Source organism: Hippopotamus amphibius, chromosome 7 (assembly GCF_030028045.1).
Source record: "Hippopotamus amphibius kiboko isolate mHipAmp2 chromosome 7, mHipAmp2.hap2, whole genome shotgun sequence".
NCBI classification, from domain to species: Eukaryota; Metazoa; Chordata; class Mammalia; order Artiodactyla; family Hippopotamidae; genus Hippopotamus; species Hippopotamus amphibius.
Window position 1 is genome coordinate 12,181,950 of NC_080192.1, and position 26,809 is coordinate 12,208,758.

At 39.0% G+C, this 26,809-nt stretch overlaps 1 protein-coding gene across 16 annotated transcripts in view; it reads left to right on the top strand.

The window, feature by feature from the left end:
- Window positions 1-26,809, top strand: part of RBFOX2 (RNA binding fox-1 homolog 2) — a 264,949-nt gene that overhangs the window by 156,572 nt on the left and 81,568 nt on the right. Inside the window, exons 1-2 of one of the 16 annotated variants that reach the window (XM_057742954.1) lie at window positions 14,068-14,401; window positions 17,194-17,358. The exons of 13 other annotated variants lie outside the window; for them this stretch is intronic. Coding sequence is in view for 2 of the 3 variants with exons in the window: in XM_057742951.1 (XP_057598934.1) it covers window positions 2,212-2,256 (45 nt within the window). In the remaining variant the exon portion in view is untranslated. Of the gene's footprint in view, window positions 1-1,923; window positions 2,257-14,067; window positions 14,402-17,193; window positions 17,359-26,809 lie in introns of those variants that run through there. 2 more of the 16 variants (XM_057742951.1, XM_057742952.1) reach the window with 2 other exon arrangements.

Below are 26,809 nucleotides of genomic sequence, written 5' to 3' on the forward strand. Positions count from 1 at the left end.
GCTGGATATGAAATGAAGTAGAGGGAAGGTGGAAGGGCAGAGTGTACAAGAGGAAGAAGGATTGGAGAGTTATTTGATTTGAATAGAAGGGAAAATTTAGTATAAGGTTTTATTACAGAAACATCCCTTTTGTTATTTCTTAATTACCATTTTAATAACTATATAAGGGACAAGTAGAATGTATATTATAGGTCCTTAAGGTATCAGATCAAAAATATTATAAGGCTCAGACAGTCTCTGTTAGGAATTGACACAGCAAGGTCTTATAGTTTTAGTGGTGAGAAAGTGACACTATGGAAGTGTTTATTAAGAGCAGATTTTAAAAAATGTTATTCCCTGTGTGAGAAGTTGCTTACAGTGTTTAATTTGGGGCTGTAGCATTGTCTTGCCTTTTGCTTTTAGCTGTGTGCTGATGTATTCTTCCATAAACTGCAAATTCCTTGACAACAGAACTGTGTCTATTCATTTCTCCATTGCTCAGCACAATACCTTGTGTAAAATAGATCAATACATTTTAAAAACTATACTTAATTGATTTATTGTCGTCCCTCATGTGTAATACGCATAGAATCCATACCAGCAATCTGAAGACAATCTAGTACGTTGCAGTGGTCTACCTAATCTCTCAGAACCGGTTTAAGGTAGTAAATGCTTAATCGAGATCTACCTTAAATGTACTAAGGCCATTTTGACTCTTAAAAACCAATTTCTCCTGAACAGTACTAAAATAAATTGCAATGACCATAAAAGGAGAAAAATTACACTGAGGGTGAAGTGGACATGGTGAGACTTAGACTCTTATAAATGCCTCACAGTTGCAAATAATCCTCACAGGCTAATCTTACTAAAACATGTTATAATATTACTGGCTCTCCGAGATTAGGGAGATCAGAGCCTCTGAAACTAATTTAGAATTATTTATCATTTTGAACTTTTGAATGTTTGCCCTGAGTAGGCGATTTCTCAGGAACGATAGTTACAAATGGTGTGTCTCTCTTACTGAGCAATTATCTTTACTTTCTGCTCACTCTAAGTCCTATTTTCTAAGAATTACTTGGCAGTTCTCTGGTTTTAGATGGGCCTTTTAGGCTCTAAAAGCCAACTCTTTAACCTTCCCTGCATTGTCAGACTGACCTAACACCTGTCTGTGTTTGTTACTGCCTTTAATATCTGTTATAGAAATATGTGTGCCTGTGTGTTTGTATAGAGCGGTAGGGTGGGTATAGCAGCTTGCTAAAAGGGGAAAAGCAACTGGCTTTTCTGAAAAGACCTTTCCACCCCCACCTTTTTGCAGGCAGCCAAAGTTAATCCTTCCATGTTTGATTGGAACAGCTGAGAGAGTCTCTGGCATATCTGAAGGTCTCCAGTGGACTCATGTTGCCTCAGAGCTGGGGCCACCTTCCTCTTTTCTAGTGCTGATCCTGCCAGCTGTCCTAGCTTCTGTTAAAGCACGGCGGAGGAGGTGTTAAATGATACAAAAACATACAGTGTCATGAAAGAGCTCCTTTTACTGCATGTAACAGTGTGACTTCATTTCTCTCCCATTTCTTTCCATGGCAGAAGGATTTTATACTGTTAATCCTAACACCTGTCTGTGCCGGAGACAGTGAGAAGGGTGTGTGTGTTCGTGTGTGTGTGTGTGTGTGTGTACACACATACGTGCATGCGCATGCACGCAGTCCCGCCCAAGAAGGAGTAGGGAAATAACGCCAGTCCCATCTGCCTTTCCACGTCCTGGATTGGGAGTGTTCCCTCTGACGTACTCAAAGCCTAGAATATATATATCACTTTGGATCCTGGATACCTTGTGCTTCCTGCCGGTTTTTGTGTGTGTGTGTGTGTGCACTACTTTAAGGAGCCCGCAATCCCTTCCTTGGCTGTCATTCTCTACCTCTTGAGTTTCTGGAGGAGCTGTCAGTTTAAAACCAACAGTAACAGCAAGTCTCTAGTGTCGTTTTCAGTCTATAACTCGTAACTCCTTTGGAGCTTTTTGTTTTTCCACAAACATTTCTTCTGTGCAGTGTTGAGTCTTATTGGGGTGGAAGCCTGGGCCGAACCACGCTCTTTCTTCACCATCTGAGCCAACATCCCTCTCTGCGTAGACTGGAAGTCAGCCAAGGATTTTTTTGGTGCTAGCAGGTTCCTTTGGACAGGACAGCCAGATCAAACGAGGCAAAAGCTTAGACACTTTTCGTACCGTCTTTATCTGCTATGTATGCTGTGTACTGTACGGACTATCAGTACCCTGCGGCCCAGGTAAGCTAAGGGCCATGACTCCTTTCTAGAGAGTGCTTGATTGACATGAGGGTTTTATGGTGGGATGAAATGCGCATAAGCTTCCGTCTTCTAACCTGCTACCATTCAGAGCATAGATTTCCCAAAGCTATTTACTAATTTGCTGTAACAGAAAGTTTGAGTTTTATGTATTGAGGGCTGGGCAGGGGTGGTTGCTTTCAATCCTAGAAGTTCTAAAGCTTCAGAGATTCATGCTTGGAGCAGGGGGAGCTGCAAGGGGGTTACCCACGTGTGTGTGTGTGTGTGTGTGTGTGTGTGTGTGTTTTAAATAGGGGGCTTGGCATTATAAATGTAACATAACTAAGCTACCATATATTTTGAGTAGATGAGAAGCACAGATTGTGGTTTCCAAATGTTGCTATATTTTTCAGGAAGGTAATATACAGTAGAGGGCACTCTCTCCACACTTAACATTTAGACTTTCTGTGATGGGATTATTGCCATCTTAGTTATTAATTTGTTGAAATCTAGAATTATGCGAATTTAGGCCTTTATTAAGCATATTCCTGAATAACTATTTGCCTTTAGTAGCAGTATAGCGAATGAAGTTGAAGTTAAGGATTCTGGATTCTGATTCAAGAATATAGTATTAACACCTCCAAGTCATGCTCAAATAGCTTCATTTTTCTTGACTTTATTTTCCTTGTATATAAAATGAAGGGGTTGAACTAGGTGATTTTTCATATGTCATGATTCTTTGAAATATTAATTGTGCTGAAAATCTAGAATGGGAAAATAAAAATGGTTAATACAATTAATTCTGGATTATAGATACTACTTGGTTTCTCAGTTTGATTTAGTTTGTTTTTATGGCACTTTATTTTTTTCTTTCAGATAGCCATTTCTCTAATAATTAGCTCCTAAGTTGTGAGTTGGACAGAAATGCATAGGGTTAAAGAAGGGACAAACAAACCGGTATATCTTATTAGGTATTTTGGGCCTAAAGGCTAAACCAAGCTATTTTTAATTGGGCCTGTTGAGTAAGCTCTCTAGAGTGAACTCACAACTCTTGTTCACATCTTAAGCTACCAGTATGGAAGTCATTTAGGAGGGGATATGGCCATGTTTCTTTAACTGTATTCTAGCACATTGGTCTATACTGCGTGTTTTATATTAACTGTATAACTCTCCGTGATTTTGAGTTATTCAGATCGATCATATATTTTCCATAACAGGGTTTTGATATGTTTGTGGGTCTCATTTATCTGTGAGCTATTTCTCTAGTGGTATAACACAGTAGATTGGTCTGTGTAACAGCTTAAGGCTGGAAGTGTCATGAGACTAGATTAGATGCAAAGCTTCTTACAAGTAAATATTGATGTGCTTTTGAAGAGAAACATCTGTGAACAGTAAATTTCTGAGACCCAACTAGTAAAGTAAAGGACTCGTAATAACTGTAATATGTGATATAAAAAAAAACTGAAAAAGTAAAAATGTTTCCAAAGAAGATTGAGGTGTTGGAAATTTATATAAAAAATAATTGTAATATGTATAAAAATTTTTGATGTAGAAAATTGGCCATTCCCCCAAAAGATAAAAGTTGTGGAGTGAATTAAAGGGTTCTTGTTTAGAAATTATGACATGTTTGATACTCTTTTGCAGTAAAATTTTATTCATGTATGATAAAATGAATTTGCCACCCCAAATCTTTTGTCATTAAGATTTAGTACTGATAAATGTGGTGTTCAGTATTTGAAACAACACTTTCCTGACTTTGCTCCATTTAGTAGGTTTATTCTATCTGCAATTAAGGTAGCTTAGAAATGCAAGTAATGGGTTATTAAAATTTAAGAGTACACTCTCCACCACATCAGGAAAATTAATGTGATTGAAAGAGCAATTTTAAATTGAAGGATCCCAAACTATCTTACAAGTCTTATTTCTTAATTCTGTTAGGGTAACAGGTTTTTCCAGTGCATTTATAAATGATGGTGCATTTATGATGGTTGTTTGCTACCCAAACTCTTATCTCAACTATAGTTATAAAGTTTTCTTTTTAGCTTCAGTTATATTCTTGTACTTAGTTTAATCAGAGCTCTTCATTGATACTACTTGTGGTTCTGTACCAATGCATTATGCAACTGGACATTATTGAGGATGTGTCTGAACTGTATTTTTTTAAAAATTAAAGGTTTTGCACCTATTTTTTAAATTAAGTATTTCTAGAATTGCTAATGCTGAAATAATGAAACAAAGTAAGTTCTCAACATAGGGCAATGAAGTATTTTAGGTACTTGACCTTTTATTGCTCTTACAGTTAATAAAATCATGTCTGTCTCAAGAGTGTGCAATTGAAATTGGTTATTTTATTAGTTATAATTCTTGCAGAACCAAATCTGGGCCACATCATTTTAAAATACAGGCAGAGTAGTAAGTAGATGGGGGCTTGCTAGATATGATTGAAAGGACACTGAGTGTAGTTTCCCTACCCATAAAAAATATATTTGAGAAACTGTTCTTGAAATTAGTCTTTTCAACTAGACATTTATCGCCTCTGACTGGATGGTTAAAATATAACTTGTTAGGATGGCTGCTGTCAAAACAACAACAACAACAACAACAACAACACAGAAAATAACAAGTGTTGGCCAGGATGTGGAGAAATTGGAACCCCTGTGCACTTGTTGATAAGAATGTACAATGGTACAGCTGCTGTTGAAAACTCTATGGGGGTTCCTGAAAAAATTAAAGTGGAATTACCATGTGACCCAGCAGTTCTACTTTGGCTATATACCCAAAAGAATTGAAAGCAGAGTCTTAGAAAGATATTTGTACACCCACGTTCATAGTAGCATTATTCACAGTAGCCAAAAAGTGGAAGCAACAACCCAAGTATCCATCAGTGGGTGATTGCATAACCAAAACATGGTATGTGTATATGTGTATGTATATATATATATATACATACACATTGGAACCTTATTCAGCCTTAAAAAGGGAGGAAGTTCTGACATAAGCAGCAACGTGGATGAACCTTGAGGATATTATGCTAAATGAAATAAGGCAGTCACAAAAAGACAAACACTGTGATTCCACTTATATGCGGTACCTAGCATAGTCAAATTCATAAAGACAGAAAGTAGAATGGTGGTTGCCAGGGGCTCTGGGAATGGGGGAATGGAGAGTTATGTTTAATGGGTATAGCGTTTCAGTTTTACAAGATGAAAAGAGTTGCAGAGGTGGACGGTGGTGATGGTAGCAAATTATGAATATATAGTTGACCCTTAAACAATGTGGGGTTAGGGGCACCAACCCTTTGCACAATCAGAAATCCATGTATAATTTCACAGTCGGCCCTCCATATCCATGGTTTTGCATCCTTAGATTCAACCAGCCGCTGCTGATTGTGTACATGTTCAGTGAAAAAAATCCACTTGTGAGCAGACTTGGCACAGTTCAAACTGTGTTCTTCAGAGGTATTTAATACCACTGAACTGTATAAATGGCTAAGATGGTAAATTTTATGTTATGTGACAACTTGTTGCAAGTTAAGGGTTCATCTATTATCCCAGTTTTTCCTGAGGCAATCTTACTTAACCTGTCACCCATCAAACACATTGGCACTGATTATCATTTTGAGGTGAATGGGCCAGTTGGAGGGGAGAAGAAACAGGGTCTTCCATTTTGCGAGGTGTAGCTGTGTATCCTGATTTGAGGATTCAGGAGAGCCAAGTTCTTTTTTTTTTTTTTTAATTAATTAATTTATTTATTTATTTCTTTGAGGTACATCAAGTTCAATCATCTGTATTTATACACATATTCCTGTATTTCCTCCCTCCCTCGACTCCCCCCCACCCTCCCCGCCCCAGTCCTCTAAGGCATCATCCATCCTCGAGTTGAACTCCCTTTGTTATACAGCAACTTCCTACTGGCTATCTCTTTTACAGTTGGTAGTATATATATGTCTATGCTACTCTCTCACTTCATCTCAGCTTCCCCTTCACCCCCCGCCCCCCCCAAACCCCAAGTTCTCCAGTCCATTCTCTGCATCTGCGTCCTTGTTCTTGTCTTGTCACTGAGTTCATCAGTACCATTTTTAGATTCTATATATATGAGTTAGCATATAATATTTGTCTTTCTCTTTCTGACTTAACTTCACTCTGTATGACAGACTCTAGGTCTATCCACCTCATTACATATAGCTCCATCTCATTCCTTAAGGGTATTAGGCATCTGGAAGATTGAGAGACAGAAAGTGACCTATCTAAAAGATGCGTGTGCCTGGAGTAGCCTTAGGGTCTGCAGAACGTTGTAGTGTGGGTTAGCCCATAGGCTGTCCACTTCTTTGTGGGCAGATTACCTTGATGTAGAGAGATATATATGTACTTTAATTTCTCATTTTGAATTAGGTTGTCACTCACCAAATGTGTTTTGAGTATGTACTGTGTGCCAGACACTAAGCCAGGCACAGGATCTCATGGTGAAAAAAACCAGCAGAATCTCCAGTGACTTAGTGACAGAGGCATGGCATATTTTATTATTGGAGAAACAGTACTCTTCAGTTTTCACAGATTAATCATGTATTTTCTTGATAAACTGGTTATTCATAAACTTGTTTATGTCCCATCCCTTTTAGTATTTGTCTAAGAACCTCTTCCTTAGTCTCTTAGAGAATACGGAGAATGCACACATAATTACAATTGTATCTATGACTCAGTTGTCTAGAGTTTGGGATAGTTTAGAGAGATTTAAAGAGTATTTTATGCAAATGTAGTTAATAATTTATGAAGTGATGTTTTCTAATTTCTCTGGCCTCACCTATGGCTTAGCGTATACTATTTGTGATATTGTTCTGAAGGTTTGATTTGGGGGCACAGGAAATAAATATGAGGATTATTTGGTTTTTATAAGCATATAAGGTCTAAAGCAGTTGATGTCAAATTTTACTCTCACTTTTTTTTCTAGAATGGGTTATATGTAACTGAACACTGCCTAAGCCAGAGAAAATAAGCTATGATATAACAGGATTATCTATAATTTGGCTTCATTTATATTAAAGGGAATGCTGGGGCAAGGGATATTAAAGTAGTATTGTCTTGGAGATGCTTCTGGGAAGGTATTTATATGCATTAGGTATAAATTGTTATTTACACTTAGGGTTATGGGTGGGGGGGGGTGTGCTGTGAAGAGCTTTTATACTAACAAGTTTTTATTATTGCAGGAAATGCTGTCCCTTTAATGCTGGTTTTCACTTGGGTGTTAGCGGCAGCCTGGGAAAGTATGAGCAAACTCTGCCTTCTGGTCAGGGACTCTTGGACCTGCTTTGATAGCATTACTGGTCTGTGGGTGGAAGGTAGGGAGGTTGAGTCCCTAAAATTGTGAGGATGGGGCAGGGAGGGTGGTGGGGACTCGAGGGGGGGGAGTCAAGGAAGGGAGGGGATACGGGGATATGTGTATAAAAACAGATGATTGAACCTGATGTACCCCCCCCCCCCAAAAAAAATAAAAAAATAAAAAATAAAAATTAAAAAAAAATAAAAAATAAAAAATAAAACATCCAGTTTGGGACTTCCCTGGTGGCACAGTGGTTAAAAATCCACTTGCCAATGCAGGGGACACAGGTTCGATCCCTGGTCTGGGAAGATCCCACATGCCATGGAACAACTAAGCCTGTGTACCACAACTACTGAGCCCACATGCCACAACTACTGAAGCCCACACGCCTGAGCCCATGCACTGAAACGAAGAGTAGCCCACATTCACCACAAAGAGTGGCGAGAAAGCCCGCATGCAGCAATGAAGACACAATGCAGCCAAACAATAAATAAATAAACCATAAAAAGAAAAAAAAGCTGACAAGAAATGAAGGGAGAATAGACAACTCAACAATAACATTGGAGACTTCAATTCTCCATTTCTAATGATAGAACTAGGCAGAATATCAACTTTACACCCTAAGCAATAGAAAAATAAGAGGAAACTAAACCCAAAACTAGCATAAGGAAGGAAAAGTAAAGGTAAGAGCAGAGATAAATGAAGCAGAAAATAGAAAAATAATAGAATTAAATGCATAGAAACCTGGTTCTTTGAAAAGATCAACAAAATTGACAAATTTTAGCTAGATGAATCAAGAGAAAAGACTCAAATTACTAAAATTAGATATGAAAGTGGGGACATTACCACTGAACTTATACAAATAAAAAGGATTATAAGAGAATACTATAAACAATCGTACATAGTATTCTCTTGTACAATTGTTACAAATTAGATAACCTAGATGTAATGGACAAATTCCTACAAACACACAAACTACCAAAACTGACTCAAGAAGAAACAGAAAATCTGAATGGACTTATAACAAGTAAAGACATTGAATCAGGGACTTCCTAGGTGGTGCAGTGGTTAAGAATCCGCCTGCCAATGCAGGGGACATGGGTTCGATCCCTGCTCCAGGAAGATCCCACATGCTGCAGCGCAACTAAGCCTGTGTGCCACAACTATTGAGGCCATGTGCCACAACTACTGAAGCCCAAGTGCCTAGAGCCCGTGCTCCACAACAAGAGAAGCCATAGCAATGAGGAGCCCGTGCACCACAACGAGGAGTAGCCCCTGCTCAGCACAACTAGACAAAGCCTGTGTGCAGCAACGAAGACCCAACACAGCCAATAAATAAATAATTTTTAAAAAGACATTGAATCAATAATCAAAAACCTCCCAATAAAGGAAATTCCAGACGAGATCGTTAAACTGGTGAGTTCCACTAAATGTCTAAAGAAGAATTAACACCAATCCTTCTCAAACTCATCAAAAAATTAAAAAGGAGAGGATACTTCCTAACTCATTATATGAGGCCAGCATAAAAAAAAAAAAAAAAATTGTGAGGAGCAACACCACCTAAGTCATGAGCTTTTTTTTTTTTTAAGTCAGTGAGTGTTGTTTTGCCTAGAATCTGAAGTATTTCAATAAAGTCAAAAATAAGGCCTTTCTCCTGCTCTCACATTTTGTACATCTTCCTTTTGCCTTCAAATTTCTAAGACATTGAAGTAAATTTATAAAATTAAAGATATTTCCATGTACTCTTTGGGAAGAAAAGAATGCTTTTATAGTATTTTGATAACCACAGAGATGCTCTTTGTTCTTAGGTACCCACATATGGTAAATAAATGGCTAGAGGTAGAAATCAAGGCATCATAGTTTGATTTCATCAAACATTTATTCATCTACTAGGTATTCAGGAGTTGGGTTAGGAGCTGGGTTAGAATTGTGAAACACAGTTCCTACCCTCAGATTGCTCACAGTCTGGTCAAAGTTATACAGAAACAATATGAACCATGGCTTAGGCGCTTAAAGCACAGAATAAGGGGTACCTAACCCAGGTGTGGGAGCAGATAGGGCAGCAAAGGCTTCCTGGAGCAGGGGATCCCTGAAGTGAGCCTTGAAGGATGAATTAGCCAGATAGAAGGCCATACTCAGGGGAGAAAGAATAGAAAACAGAAAAGAACAGAGATGTCGTTGAGGAACTAACTGCAAGTCATGAAGTGTGGTAGGAGCAGAGAAGAGCGGTGAGTGGGGAGAGGGAAAGCAGGGGCTCTGGACAGGTGAACTGAAGCCACGTGGTGTGTGTTAGGGTTAGTGTTGTCCCCCTTGTTACGCTGTGGGCAGTGGTTGAGGATTTTAATCAGGGAAGTGGCATGATGAGATTTGCATTTAGAAAGATCAAGCTCTGGCAGTGGTGAGAAGCTTGCATGGGAAGAGGGGTACACTGAAGGCAGGGAGGTAAGTAGGAGGTTGAATGCAAAATAATAAGGTCAGAAGCGAATTTGTGGTTCTAGGGATGAAAAGAAAGGGCAGATTTCAGAGAAATAAGATGGACTTGCTTCTGGTTTGGTGTGCTGTTGAGTGAGAAGGAGTAGTCTTGGAAGGTCTCCAGACTTCCCATCAAATTTGGGTTTAAATCTGGGCACTTCAGCTTGCTAGTTCGGGTGACTTTGGGCAAGATACTTAGGCTCACCTAGTCTTAATTCCCTTGTCTCTACAAAAGAGATTAAAATACCTTGTCTTGAGGATGCGATGAGCTAAGAATATATGTAGTTGCCTGATAGGAAGCCTCCACGGAGTTAGTTTTCGAAAACTGATACCTCTTTCACTGGTTACAAAGTTTAACCACATTTCACCAAGTAAACAAACATGTTTGAATGAGTACTAGAATCTGAGACTTCACACATACAGGGATTTTTATCTCCTTTGTCCATTACTGCTTTCCCCCAGTGCCTAGAACAGTGCCTGGCACATAGTAGACACTTAAACATTTGCTAAATGAATTAGTGATTCGATTTTGAGAATTTAATTTAGTTTTGAACTTTTAAGATAGAGAAATTTGTGGAATACCTAAATGGAAATGACCATTATTTGGCATTTGGATATTTTGATCTGCAATTCAGGAGAGATACCCCGACTGGACATAGAAATGTGGGGGTCATCAAGGTAAACGGGTGGTAATTGAAACAATGGGATGGATTATGTCACCTCCAGCAAGCATATTGGTCAACAGGAGGCCTTGGGAACTAACAACCATTGTTTAACTTTTTTTTGAGATGTGTACCCTTTTGAAAATCCGATGAATACCGTAGATCCTCTCTGCACAGAAATGCACATTAAAAAAACCAAATTTGCACCGGGGTACCTGTGTGAGGAACTATGTACCTTGGGTTAAGAACCTGTGGTGTGCAGTAGAAAGAGGTCTGAAGACGGCACATCAAGCAATACCAACATAGAAGATGGGCAGAGGGAAAAGTAAGATGGGGAAGCAAGTGAACAAGAAAAGAGGAAAATCAGGAATGAGTGGTATCATTTGAAACTGAGAATAAGAGCTTACAAAAGGAGGGAGTGCCAAATGCCACAGACAAGTCAAAGAAGGTGTAACATGTCATCTATTGAATTTAGCCATCAGAAGTCTTTGGTGATTTTAATAAGATCGATTTCCCTTGAGGGTTATGGGGGAAAGGAAGCTGGAGTTCTGGGGATTACATGAGACACTGAGGAAACAATGAAGACATTAAGACAACTGGAAGTTCCTTCATTTGTTTATTTAACAGCTATTTATTGAGTACCTACCATATAGCAGGCACTGTGCTGGAAGCCAGGGGTTGATCCACGAGGGTAGATGTGGTCTCCTCCCTTAGCTGACATTCTTACTGTCTGTTTGCCTGCCTACCTCCCCAACCCCCTCACTCCCACCCAGAAAATGCCCTGAAATGAGTTTCTCCTTGGTACACCACTGGGCACACTCAGCCGTCAGGGGACTCCAGTTGTTTTGCTGGGTCAGATCTGGCTGTTCAGTTGCTCTTCTCTCACTTAGGCACAAGGGAGCAGATTGTCCTCTATAACACCAGCCTTTAAAGTCAGGGACGCACGTCAAAATATCCTAAAGTTTGTGCAGTGCTCACTATGATCAGTTAGTTTACGAAAATTACTTTAATAACTTTTTTTTTTTTTTTTTACTTTTAGCTCATACTAACTCTTGTGGTAATGACTTTTATAAGTTTATTGTTTGCAATATAAAATAGTGGTCCTAAATGTAGGAAAGAGGCGTGAATACCAGGCCTAGGGAAACCTTTATCCCAGCCCTAGACTTTTTGCATGTAGGAATCCCTCATTTTTATTTAAAAAATCTCTTCTTGAGGCTCTGCTGTCTTCCCATACATATAGAGGTTTGCAAGCTTCAAGACAGCCACAGCTGCTTTCATAAGGGTAGCGCATGTGCGCGCGCGCGTGTGTGTGTGTGTGTGTGTGTGTGTGTGTGTGTGTGTGTGTGTGTGTGTGTGTGTGTGTGTGTGTGTGTGTGGTGGGGAATGGGGGACTCTGTCTTGGTATCCCAGATATTTTGCCCCTAGCACTCTCGTGGACCAGCGGATTCAGAGAATGGTACACAGTGATTCTCAGTTTATTTCTTATATTAGTACTGAAAGCGTAAATAATTATCCCATATATATGATTTAGAGTTTCCCAAAAGCACACTGCTTTGCCCCTGCTTCCAGTTAAACTCACCTACTTCTTTTCTGCTTCTTCACTTTGTCTTTAAAATGTTTTGACTGCATTTTATCTCCAAATTGGATTTTCAGTTGCAAATTCAGAGAATGTAATATGTTCTATCTTCCAGATCATTTCTAAAAATGTTAAATAAGAACAAGCCCAGAACTGATCTATTCCTTTTCTCTTAATATTTTTTTCCTAAGGTCTAAAGATCCCATTCTTTGTACGTATTTCTTTACACTCACAGGTTATACTGAAAGTATACAGATATCTGTAAAATGCCCAGAATAGTGCCTGACATATTGTAGGTACTCAGTAAATAACTGTGACTGTACCAGTTTCTCCAGGTTCTCCAGATTGTTTGGTAGTTCCTGTGTTCTTTGCAGAATTGTTAAAATGATTCTTAATTTGGATGGGAGCATGATGATGTTATATTGGTAATGTGCCAACCAACATTATATGGTACATTTTTTTAAAGCCCAGTTATACATTTTACCAAATAACCCTCACTGAGACAGCAAAAACTTATGTATTCTCGGTGTGATTTATGATTTTTAATTTTGATTTCTTTATGTGTTCATTTTAAAAATAGGAATCTTAATTTTGGAATTAACCTTTTTGCCCTTCAGGTAATCTATTAGAGATTATAACATAATAAATATAGTATAACTTAAAATATACAGTAAAACCTGGAGAATAGGATCTTATTTATTAGAATGCTAAAAATCAAAAAATCTTTATTTTTATGAGACAAACATCATAAAATCATCAAACATGCACATAGGTTACTGCATTTGAATATTTAATAATAGAAAGTAGGGAGATTATGACATTTACTTTTAGATATCAAAGACTTTTCCAAGATCACTTGTAAAGGGCAGAATTAGGACTTTGACCAGGACTTCTGAATTGAATCACACCTTTATGCTTTTTTTCATTATGACTTTTTACTAAGAGAACTTAAAAGAAACTCTTAAATTCAGTAAACATTCTCCCAAACTTTTATCTATAGCACTCTATAGTAACAATGACTGGTTACAGTAATCACACAGATGTCCAGTGTGTGTATAAGAAAGGGTTTATGTTTTTCAGTAGAGCCTGAGATGCAGAAGGCAGGGGAACACAAAGGGTGAGTTCTCAGTTAACCAGAATTTTTAATGAAGCTAGAAATTTGTATCCACCTTAAGTTTCGTAAGCAGTCATGTTTGTAGGCACCTTTTTCAGAATCCCCAGGTTTTTTACAGCAGAAAAAAATAAGCCCTAAAATTACCTCCCTTCTCTCTTTTTGTCCTTTGCAGTCTTTAGACTGGTTTAGGACAAGCAGGTTCTTGCATATTTCCATTCCTTGAAAACCTTCCAGTCAACCCGTCATTGAGCAGCTTTTCTCATCTTTTATTAAATCCGTTGCATCTATAAACTGTACATCAGTGGAATTTTTTCTTTAATAATTTCTGTTTCATTTTTTATTTATTATCAGGTATTCTTAGATGGAACATTTTAAATCAGTACTGACTATGCTGCCGTGAATACTTCCCGTGCCCATGTAATTAATGCCACCATCGCAGAAACTCACTCCTTAAAATATGCCTGCACATGGCGCCTGCCCTTCCCTCTCTCCCCTCTCCTTCCCTCCTCCTCTCTCTCCCTCTCTCTCTCACGCGCGCGCGCGCGCACACACACACACACACACACACGCACACACACACACACGCGTGCGCAAAGCACACACCAAACTGCCATTCTCCAGCAGGCCTGTTCCTGGAGTTGGGAGATGTCAGCCTGCCGGGAGGGGGTGGGGGGAGGAGGAAGAGGTGGGGCTCCACTCTGATTAATTACCTTAGGCATTCAGGGGTGGGGCTTCCTTCAGCCATCTGCCTGAGATATGGGAGGGAGCTGGAGAAAGAAGGAGGGGGAGAGACTGCCAGAGAGGAAGAGAAAAGAAAGGAAGAAACACTAGAAAGGAAAAGGAAGGAAAACGGGGTAAAGGGAGAGCAATCACCCACCCTTAAGAGCTAGACGGGGGGGGAGGGGGGTGGAAAGCAAGCTGTGGAAGGTGTGCCCCAGCGCGACCGCTTTGAAGCGTTCATCATCTGTTCCGTTTTGGTTTATGGAGAAAAAGAAAATGGTAACTCAGGTAAGATCTGTGTTTCCTGCCTGCGTTTCTTTTCTCGTTTCTGAGATCCAAATAAAGATATGGGGGTGGGGCATAGTCACCAGAGTTTCAATTGTTATTGTCTTTTTAGAAAGGGCCAGAATTGTTATCAGCTGGGAAGCGTTTGTGCCTGTTGTGAGTCCGTGTGTGTGGTGTGTCCATATCCTTTTTTCTCCCCTCCTCCCTTAGCTCCATAGCAGATTCCTGTTTCCTGTACTGTGCAGCTGTAGCTCAGGAAAGACCCTGTGGGGATTTGTCTACCTCTTTGTCTTGGTTCTGAGAAGAGGGAGGGAGAGAGAGACTGCAGAGGTAGGAAGAGGTTCTTGTAGACTGCCAAAAAGAGGGGAGAGGGATTGACTTCCTTTTAAGAATTGCAGAAGAATGTGTGTTATAGGGTAATCTGATTCCTGATTCACTTTGGTTTCTCAGAATTGGCAATGGAATTCCAGTTTTGCTGCCTTTGCTCTAAATGGCTTATTAAAAATAAAGACTAGAAAAAATATGTTTCATTTTCGTGTCTTTGTTACTGGCAAAGAATGTTTTCCATGAGAACCATAGAAGCATCCAGGTGCAGCAGAGGCAGGTAGAGCCCTCGCTGGCAGAGGAGCAAGTCTGAATGTATAAATGACAATCACACGGACATTAAAAGACATCTGAAGGAGAGGGAGTAGGAAATTGAAAACCTCTCTCCCTCTCCCTCTCTCTCCCTCTCTCTCCCCCTCTCTCCCCCTCCCCCTGTCTTTGGTTATGCCAGGCAATATCTGCATTTTAGCAAGTCATTCCTCACAAATGGAGAGGTGAATACTCTTACCCGATTTCCCCTGGCAGTGCTGTTTTTCTTCTTGGCACCCTTTCTGCATGTCCCTTTTCCCTTTTTTCTTTATATATAGGTTGAGAGGAAACGATTAGACTGTGATTTATCAATGAGAATCGTTTGCATTGTGCAGCGTTCCTGTCCTTTAGTCTCAGACTTAAGATCAGTTTCACTCCAGGCTTTTATGCTCTGTAGGGAAATTTCATCACTGGACAGTGCTTTCCTTTTAAGGAGGTTCCCCCGCCCCCCCCCCCCCTTTTTTTTTTCTTGTATTCTCTCATCTCTTTTCCTCTCTAAGTCACCACCGGAGGGCGAGAGAGTCAGCTGGCTATCTGGATAGAGGCATCATTTTAGGAGCTGGAACCCTGTTCCGTTAAATGTTATATAATGCCCCCGCAGTGCTGTTTGGAAGGAGGTAAAGCGTTAGGGAGATTTTCCCAACGTGACCTAGAGGAAAGGGAAGTTTCAAAGAATATGTCTTTCCAAAGTAATTTTTCAGCAGATCTGAGTTTGAGATTATTAAGAAACCCCTCCCTCTCCTAGAAAGTGGAGAAACCCTTGAAGTATTGTCTCTTCCATTTTTTATCCCTTCATCATCAGCCTGATTAACTCTTTTGAAATCATGCTTTACTTTTTAAAAAAGAGAAAACTTGTTTCTAGCTTCTCTTTGTTGCTTGGGAGATGACACTTCTTAACCTTGGAGCCCTCATTCAAATTTCATTAACTGACCATGTTAGAGGGTACCAGCTCTCTTCTTTCTCCAAGGTTAAAGGCTATTACTGGAGCCTTTTCAACTACTTGACTTTTCATTATATATATTTTTTAAATCAGTGAAAGAGTTATCTAAACTAGTACTTCTTATAATCAGAGGTTTTCCTTGGCCTCTTGGAGCCTGTCCCCTTAGTTTCTAGAGGAGCTGAGCAAGCCCAAGTTTGAATGCACAAGCATTTGCACTCTTAATATCTTGGTCTTAATAATCAGTACCTAAGGAAACTGTAATTGTAGGAATGAAGCAGAGGAGATAAATAGAAACTGGAAAGGGGGAGTTTGGGGAGATTAAGAATTCTAATAGATAAGTGAAAATCATGATTTTCTCAGTGTGTGTGAATGCTGAAGGAAAGAAGGAACTCATTTTTGCCCATCGTGAATTTATACAAATGGAAAGTATAGAATGTCAGACTTGTGAATTTTCAGTATTCCAGCCTGTTTGTTTTTTTGTATACACTTACTATGTTAATGTAACATACATAGTTGTTAGTACGCCAGGAAAAAAAAAAAATTGAATCAAATAGCCAAATAGGCCAAATGTTTATTTGGCCTATGGGTTTGTTTGTTTGTTTGTTTGTTTTTCTGGGGTTTTTTGTTTGTGTATGTTTGTTTTGGGGGGGGATTGGTTTTCTTTGACCCAGACATCAAATCCCAATATCTGATAATGATCTGTCACATAAGCTTTCTAAATAGAAAATGTCTGCAGTGTTTAAGGTTCAGTTATCAAAGTTAAACAGTTTATTGTGGTATTTAGCATCTTAACAAGTATATTAAGAAAAGTATTTAGATTGTTTTCACCATTTTGTCACTTAGGTTCTTTGCATCGTTGATCTTAACATTTCTGTATCCCTTGGTTCCCACTGCTCACTTGGTGGAAGAAGGTGAAGGGCCTTCAGTGGATGACATTTTCATCACGTGTTTAGATCCATATCTATAGCTGCACGGGGTGCACACACTGTTACTATATATGCTCTGGTTTATAAGGCCTGTTTTTGGTTTGTAAGGCTCTGTTATTTACAATAAGTTATCAGAGTTTTGCTTTAAAAATAAAAAGCAAATGGCACTTTTATTACAGAATTCTAGTATAGTAGACAGACATGCTCATGTGACTTTTTAAAAAATAACTTTAGGTTTATCTGTTATTCCTGTATATGTTCTAGGAGTCTTTCACTGGGATACTCTCTTCTTTCAGAGCATGTGAACCAGGTTATTGCATCTCCTCACATCTGTGAAAATAACAACGTGGAATGAAAGGAAGGAGAAGAGAAATTCTCGTAATGTGTGTCAAATTAGAGAAAGTTGTAAATGACTTCAACTCAAATTAATAAGAAAAGGTTATACTATTTGTTGTCGAAAGGTAAAATATACTAAGCAGAGAGGAAAAGATTTTACAGTGTGGATGTGAAAGAAAATTTTTGTTCTCTACTATAGCATGACTGCCAGTTTCTGTGGAACACAAAGCCCTCCCTTTCTTGGACAGCTCAGTGCTTTGCTGGCATTTTCTTCAAAATCTGTTTTCCATCAGAACTAAGAGGAGGGAAGGTGTTAAGAATAAGGGAGGTTGGAGAGGGGGTTGCTGTTCCTTTAAATAGTGCAGTGAGCCCATGTGGCAGCAGACCGCTCCGGAGTGTATTCTTTTGTAATGAATCACCAGTTCCATTGTCTGCTATCTCCCCTCTTTGTAGCTGGAAGGCCGAAGTCTTTTACCTGAGCTGCGGCCAGTTCCCTATTCCGTTCCAGGGTGGCTGGGAGGAGAGAAGAGGGGAGGGTATTTTATGCTTTAATTAAAGACAGATAAGAGAGCAGGTATGTTTTGCTTTGTTTCATTTTCTTTTTTCCTTTCTGTTTTTGTTTTTTTGAAATGAGTTGCAGTAAGGAATCTATTCTCTGATTTTGCTAAGGGTATCCCATTTTCTGTGTATTTTGTATGTCCTCAGTGATTATTTAGTCTCCATTTTGTGGCATTGCTTTAAAGTGATTCCATTGGGTTGCCGGCCAGGTCCACCCAAGCCCATCCCACGCTTCATCCACAGAGCTTCAGCCCACACTGTTGGTTTTGGCACACTTCCACTTTCTATGGGCTGCGCAGGACTCTGGGAAGTTGAGGGGTAGGTGGAGATTGTGGGTTTGAGACTAATTTATGTTCCTTTACAATGAACCAAAAAAAGCCTCACTTTTTCCAGAGCTTTGGTTTCTTTCTGAATTCTCCTACATTGCTCTGTATCTTCAGTTACAACCATTTCCTTGCCAAGGCCAAGGCTGGCTCTTGAAAAATATTGCTGTTCTAAAAATTACTCAGTTTGCTTGAAAAGAGACCCAGAATTCCATAAAAGTGATTAAATCTGAGCAATTTTGACTTATTAAATGGTTTTTCTTCCCGGCCACCTCCCATGTCCTCAAAACGTTTACATACATTTTTTGGCTCTCTCCCTTTATTTTTTCCTTTATCTTTCTCCTCAGTTTTGCAGTTGAGACTAGGAAAGCCTAGTGTTCAACAAACTGCTATTCGGGATTTTACTGCTGCCGAGGACACTTCCATGTTGAAAGAGAAATGACACTCCTCATCCCTCTCAGTGGTGCAGCTTAGAGTCCTGCTTGTGTTCCTCCAGTTTTCTGTTCTTCCCTGAAAATTTTCAAACTCACATCTAAAAGATCGCCATATGGGAACAATCTCATTTCTCTTTTGACTTTTGGTTTGTGGAGTACTCACATTTTAACTACTCTTCTTGTAATTCCTTACCTTGGTTTGTTTCTTGGGCATCTGTATGTGATTGTCATGGTGATGATATAGCCCTGCAGCCCACGAGCATCCTTTCGTGTACAGTTCCTCTCTGGAATCTGGCATTCTTGATCTCTCAAGCATTCCCTTCTGGAGTCATAATTCCTCACTCTTTATCCCCACCGCCCCCCCCCCCCAACATTCCAAAACCACTGTCAAATCTTTCTTAGAAGTTTCTAAACAATACTTCACATGTGAACCCTGACAGGCACAAATGGAAGCTCCCCTGCAGTACATGCTTTTGAATGCAGCGGCTTCACTATGGGGTTTGGATGCTCAGCTTCTAGGCAGTGGGGATGCTTCAGTCTGCTGTCAAGTTGTATTGTTTCCATTTCCCAGATACACACATGTCCGTCTATTACTAGTAGAATGATTAAATTCAGGAAACCTTAAAGTCAAATAATTCATTAGAGATCATTGCCAGAGTGAATCATTTAAAGTGCAGGTCGAATTTTGTCACCCCTGTGCTTTAAACCTTCCAGTTGTTTCCCTTCAGACTCTGAAAAAAATCCAGTGTCCTCACTCTGGTCTCTAAGGCCCTTACAGATTGAGAACCTGGCTGTCTCTCCACCCTTGTCTCCTGCTGCCCTTCTCATCCCATATTCTGCTCCAGTGACACTGGCCTCTTTGCTGTTTCTTTTTTTTTTTAATTAATTTATTTATTTATTGGCTGCATTGGGTCTTCGTTGATGCGCGGGCTTTCTGCTGCAAGTGGGGGCTACTCTTTGTTGAGGTGCATAGGCTTCTCAGTGCGGTGGCTTCTCTTGTGGAGCATGGGCTGTAGACGTGCAGGCTTCAATAGTTGTGACACATGGGCTCAGTAGTTGTGGCTCACAGGCTCTAGAGTGCAGGCTCAGTAGCTGTGGTGCACGGGCTTAGTTGCAGCATGGTGGGATCTTCCCAGACCAGGGCTCAAACCCATGTCCCCTGCATTGGGAGGTGGATTCTTAACCGCTGCACCACCAAGGAGTCCCTGCTATTTCTTTTAACACACCTTGCCTCCTCCTGCTCAGAACCTTCCCTTCTGTTTTTCTCTTAGAAATGCTCTTCCCCAGGCTTCTCAAAAGCTCTCCCTTGACCTTCCTGACTCAACTTGAATTCCCCAGTCACTCCCTATCCCCTTAACCTGCTTTTTCTTCACTTATCACTGATGTTAGTGTTTGTTGTTACCTGTTATTTGCTTGTTTATTATCAGAGCTACCCACCCCTCCAAGGAATGTAAGTTCTGTGAGGCCGGCACCTTGTCAGCAGTCTGCTGCATTCCCGGTGTCTAGAACTGGGCCTGGCATGCACTCAATAGCTAATCAGCTAATCTTTATGTATTACTATCAGGTACTGTGCTAAGCACTTTACCTACATTAACTCATTGAATCCTCTTATCAACCCTTTAATTATCCCCATAGGACAAAAGAAGAAACTGAGGCATATCATGGTTAGGTAACTTGCCCCAGTTTATAAGCTACTAAGAGATGTTGTGGGGATTCATATCCACAGACTGGCTTGGGAATCTGTACTCTTAACCACTGTGCCCCATGTAGGTATTACATATTCATTCAATACTTGTTGACTGTGTGAATGGAGGAATTTAGTTGAGACTCTCTTATTCAGTTCTGGAATTTTCACCTCTGACATGTTCAAGGCTTTGATGGAATACTTGCAATAACAAGGAATTCACTATAGAATAAGATGAATTTGTTTGTCTGATGTTACATAATAATGATTAGATAACATTATAGAGTATGCATTATGCATTAGGCACTCTCATCAGTACCTTATATAATTCCTTTCAGCAGCCTTATAAGTACTGTTAACGTCCGTGTTGTACACATTAGGAAACAGGAATACAGGGAGGTTAAGTAATTTGGCCAGGTTGACAACACCAGGATTTAAACCCAAGGAGTCTGGCTCCAGCTTCCTGTTCCTAAGCACCACTAATAATTACTGTTATTGAAATAACCTTTTGTTTCTGCATACCTACTTTGTACCAGTTTTATATACAAATCACATTTACATACATAACAGTTTTTATATTCATAACGTATATCACTTGTTAATCTCTTTTTGAGGTAGGTGGTGTTTTTCGCATTTTTTCCCCGCGTTATACTTTGAGATTCAAGAGGTTAAGCAACCTTGTGGTTCTGGGAACAGACAGGGAAAGGTTTCAGATTTGAGGTCCATTTAATTGCAGATTTGCATACTCTTCCATGATACTACAAGCCTCATAGATGAAGAGTGCCATCGCTGGTCGTTACAAAATGGAAGCATTTTCCTTATGGTAGGCTAAAACCTGTTTTCATTATTGCCTTCTCATTCTTTCTAGTTCTGTCATCCAGAGTCACAGAGTGGTTTCATCTCTCTTCTTCACGAAACCCAAATATCTGAAAATAACTGCTGAGAGTTCCCTTCCACCTTCTGTTCTCTGTGTCATCTTACCTGCTTCCTTGAATTAGTCCTCATAGATATGAAACCATATGGTTTCTAGAGTCTTTACTGTTCTGGACTAATTATGACAATTTATATGAATGATTTATCATTTATATCCAATTACTAAGTAATAATGAGTATTGTTAAGTATCATATCTTTGTTATAAGTTTTGTTTTTTGACAGCATGTTGAGTTTACTCAGTTTTCGTAGCCTATTGACTGTGTAGTATTGTCAGCAATTTAAAACTTCAAAAATAGGGTATATTACCCTCAACTCTTAAGTAGAATATTGTTTTTCTTCTCCATTTTAAAACATGCTGGCAACTGATTGGCAAGAACCTGCCTGCCTTCTAACTTCTAGGTCTTGCCCAGATCCCTCAGAGGTTGCTAACACTGAAATTTTTACTTTTTAAACTTATTTTTTAGAAATACTGTTTTGAAGATGCCAATTGGACCCAAAAGTGACATATTAAAAATAAGCAAAAGTAAATTTGATCACCTCCCTTGAGATATTGAAATTGTATCAAAAAAGAGTGTTAAAGAGCCAAAATTGGGAATTATTAAGTCTTTTAAATCAGTAGCAACAGTAAATCATGATCTTATTTTTCTATTGAGAATAGAAGTAAAACACAACCAAAAAATAAATTAAACCCTTGAAAAATATTCTGATTTAATAATACTTATTATAAATCAGATGCCTTAGAAGTAGTCTTAGATTAGCTTACTTTGGCGTACTATTCTTTTCAGCATTCCCCTTGAATTTTTTCAAAGTGCTATCAGTTTCAGAACATTAGAATAACATTTCTTAATTAATGGCCCAGGAAATAAGTATAGCTAGACTGCTATTAACAGAAGGAAATACAGTTTTAAAAATTATAATTTGAAATCATGTAACTGGAGATATTTAATTCATTTAGAATTTCAGGATAAAGTTCTGCAAGCAAAATTTGATATTTCATATATAAAGGAATATTTAAGAAGAAAATATGTAAATGGAAATTAATAATTAGAAAATAATACTTTTATATCCATAAATAATATAACTAGTCTTTTGTCTAATATTATGAGATTTCTTGTAAGAACTTCTTAACGGATAAGCTGAGACTTAATTGAAGGAGATGAGATTTTGAAAGACTCCTAACGTAGCGCAGAAATCCATAAACTTTTCCCATTAATGGCTAGATAGTAAATACTTTGGGCTTTGCAAGCCATGCTGTCTCTGTTACAACATTCAGTTCTGCTGTTGTCACATGAAAGTAGGCACCAACAATACGTAAGTGAATGGTTGTGGCTATGTTTTGGTTAAACTTTATTTATAAACACTGACATTTTAATTTCATATTATTTCCATGTGTCACAAAATATACTTCTCTTGAGTTTTTTCAACTATTTGAAAATATGAAAACCACACAGCTTTCAGGTTGTACAGAAACAGGTGGTGGGCCAGCTTTGCACCAAAGCCGTAGTTTGCCAGCCCCTGACTTAGAGGAATGCAGTCCTTCCTGGTTTTTAGTAGAGGGAAGGTTTTCACATGTAGCTTGATGACAGGCACAGAGTTTCTAGCAGCTTTGACGAGCCATCTTGGATCCCCATTAGGGTGAAACCCTCACTTGCTCTCTCATTTTTCCTCCCAGAAAATTTGAAGATTCTTTTCCTTTCCTCGCTTTCTTTCTCCACTCTACCCCCAGTTCTGAACCACTTGGCAATTCCCTAAATATGCCATATTTTGTACCTTCCTGCTTTTCATGTATTTCTTCATATATTATTTTTCATGTATTATTACTTTGGGCCAGAATACCTCTTTCTCCCACATGATTAATTTCTTGCCTTAAAGGTTCTGCTTAGACTTCACCTACTTCAGAAAGCTTACCCTGTCTCATAGAGTTGTCCCTTTTTTCTGCTTCCTTGACATTGTGTATGTATTGTTCTTAGTCCATAGTACGTATTACTGTAATTGTGAATACATTTGTCTGTTTTTTCCATCAGACTGTAGTTTCTTTCAGGATTGGGACTGTATTGCCAGTGTCTATTATTGTATCTGGTTCAATTTAGAACCTAATAATACTTCCTGATTGAATTAATGAATTTAACTTGTTAATTCATGACAAGGGCAAAATCAGAAGAGTTAAATTGGATAGTCACATATATTCTAGTGCTTATTACTTAAATCAGTTAATGCTTAAAATATAATGTCATTTTGGAAATGGATGCTTTATTTGGTTAGAAAAAAGGAGGATTTTGGAGCAAACATCTATTTGGGGAACACACAAATCTCTTGTAGATGTTGCAGTGGAAAGCTGCATATACCCAGAAGATAGAATGTGGGTAAGTGGCATAGCAGCCCTGGCCTTCTGAGAAGTCAGGAAAGAGGGAAGAAGATAGAGTATGACCCCAACAAGGGTGGAAAGGCAAAGAAAGTGAAAAGGTGACAATGAAATTTTAGGGACTGGCAACCCATAATAAGTATACCAAATGTGGTATATTGACTACAAGCCATCTCCCTCTCTCCGTTTCCTTCCACTCAAGATGACCAGGAGTAGATTCTTTTAAAAAGTTGTTGGTGCAGCCCTCAGAACAGGAGAAAATACTTGACAATGAAGCAACGGACAAAGGATTAATCTCCAAAATATACAAGCAGCTCATGCAGCTTAATACCAAAAAAGCAAATAACCCAATCCACAAATGGGCAGAAGACCTAAATAGATATTTCTCCAAAGAAGACATACAGATGGCCAACAAACACAAGAAAAGATGCTCAGCATCACTCATCATCAGAGAAATGCAAGTCAAAGCCACAATGAGGTATCACCTCACACCGGTCAGAATGGCCATCATCAAAAAATCTAGAAACAACCAATGTTGGAGAGGGTGTGGAGAAAAGGGAACTCGCCTGCACTGTTGGTGGGAATGTAAGTTGGTACAGCCACTATGGAAAACAGTATGGAGGTTCCTTAAAAAACTAAAAATAGAACTACCATATGATTCAGTAATCCCACTACTGGGCGTATACCCAGAGAATCATAATCCAAAAAGAAACATGTACTGTAATGTTCATTGCAGCACTATTTACAATAGCCAGGACATGGAAGCAACCTAAATGCCCATCAACAGATGAATGGATAAAGAAGATGTGGCATATACATACAATGGAATATTACTCAGCTATAAAAAGGAATGAAATGGAGCTATATGTAATGAGGTGGGTAGACCTAGAGTCTGTCATACAGAGTGAAGTAAGCCAGAAAGAGAAAAACAAATATTGTATGCTAACTCATATATATGGAATCTTAAAAAAAAAAAAAAGGTACTGATGAACCCAGTGACAAGACAGGACAAGCATAAGGATGCAGATGCAGAGAATGGACTGGAGGACACGAGGTTGCGGGGGGCGAAGGGGAAGCTGGGACGAAGTGAGAGAATAGCATAGACATATATATACTACCAACTGTAAAATAGATAGCCAGTGGGAAGTTGTTGTATAACAAAGGGAGATCAACTCGATGATGGATGATGCGTTAGAGGGCCGGGACGGGGAGGATGGGGGGAGTCGAGGGAGGGAGGGGATATGGGGATATGTGTATAAACACAGCTGATTGACTTTGGTGTACCTCAAAAACTGGTACAAGAGTATAAAGCAATTATATTCCAATAAAGAGCTAAAAAAAAAAAGTTGTTGGCAATGGGGAATGCGGTTGGTGGGCAGGAAAGGGATAAATTGGTAATTTGGGATTAGCAGATACACACTACTGTATATAAAAGAGACAACAAGGACCTACTGTATAGCACAGGGAACTGTATTCAATATCTTGTAATAATCTATAATGGAAATGAATCTGAAAATATATATAAAACTGAATCACTTTGCTGTACACCTGAAACTAACACAACATTGTGTAAATCAACTATACTTCAGTTTTTTAAAAGGCTGTCAACACCAATATATATATGACAATAACCATTCCATTTCATTTTCAAGGCTTGCTGTTCATTGCTCTTAGTCTTTTTTTTTTACTCTCTGTGTATTTCCTTTGGATAGTTTCTATTGTGGTTTTATTAAGTGTACTGATCTTTTCTTCTGTAATGTCTAATCTGTCATTAGTCCAATCCAATGTTATTTTTAAGCTCAGACAGTATAGTTTTCATTCTCTAGAATTTTGATGCAGATCTTTTTTTATATCTCCCATATCTCTTAACCTGCTCAATTTTTCTTTTACATACAGTTTCTTTTTTTTGAAACATATGGAATACAGATGTTTTAATGTCCTTGTCTGCTAATTCTAACATCTATATTCATTCTGGATCAGTTGCAACTGATTAATTTTTCTCATCATTATGGGTTGTATTTTTCTGCTTTGAATGCCTGGTAATTTTTGAATAGATGCCAGACATTGTGAATTTTACCTTGTTGGATGCTTAGATGGGGTTTTTGTTTGTTGGTTGGTTTTTTTTTTTTTTTTTTTTTAATTTTTGCTTGTTTGCTTGTTTGTTTTGTGGGGGGGGTTGTGCTTTGTTTTGTTTTTCTGTAAATATTCTTGAGCTTTGTCTGCAGCACAGCTGAGATTCTTAGAAATAGTTTAATTCTTTCAAGACTTGTTTTTAAGTTTTCTTAGATAAGACCAGAGCTGTGTTTAGTCTCTGGTTAGTTTTTCCTCACTATTGAGGCAAGCCTTTTCTTAATACTGTAACTGCTGCTTTTTAAATTATCAGATTTTCCACTCTTGTTTTTGGGAACAGCCTCTATTCCTAACACTGTGTGAACTACTAGCACTATTCCCTTCAACTCTTTCAGTAGTTTCTCACATATTCTTATCATTTAACTGAGTTCTTGAGGGGAATCCTCTAGATCTTCAGAGTTCTCTCTGTGCAGCTCTCTCCTGCTGTGTTCTCTCCCCTGTGACCTCTAGGTGTCTTGGCTTCCCTGGACTTGGCTTCTCCTCAACTCATGAAGACCACCAGACTCTTCCTGGCTGCTTCTCTGCCCCACAGCCTGGGAACTTTCTCCAGGCAGTAAGATGAGTAGTTAAAAAACTCACCTTGGTTTTTTCCCATCTCAGGAATCACTGTCCTTCTACGCCTGCTGTACAGTGTCTTGAGGGCTGTTATTTCATGTATTTTGTTCTGTTTTTTAGTTGTTTGAGGTGGCAGGATAAATCTGGTCCTTGTTACACCATCCTGATTGGAAGCAGAAATGAGACCACTTATTGTTATTTTTTATTTTTTTTTAATTTATTTATATATTTATTTATTTATTTATTTATTTATTTTATTGGCTGTGTTGGGTCTCTTTTTTTGCTATGCACAGGCTTTCTTTTAGTTGCGGTGAGTGGGGGCTACTCTTTGTTATGGTGTGCGGGCTCCTCATTGCCATGGCTTCTCTTGTGGAGCACGGGCTCTAGGTGCATGGGCTTCAGTAGTTGCAGCATATGGGCTCAATAGTTGTGGCTTATAGGCTGTAAAGCGCAGGCTCAATAGTTGTGGTGCACAGGCTTAGCTACTCCTTGGCATGTGGGATCTTCCTGCAGCAGGGATCGAAGCTGTGTCCCCTGCATTGGCAGGCAGATTCTCAACCACTGCGCCACCTAGGAAGCCTGAGACCACCTATTTT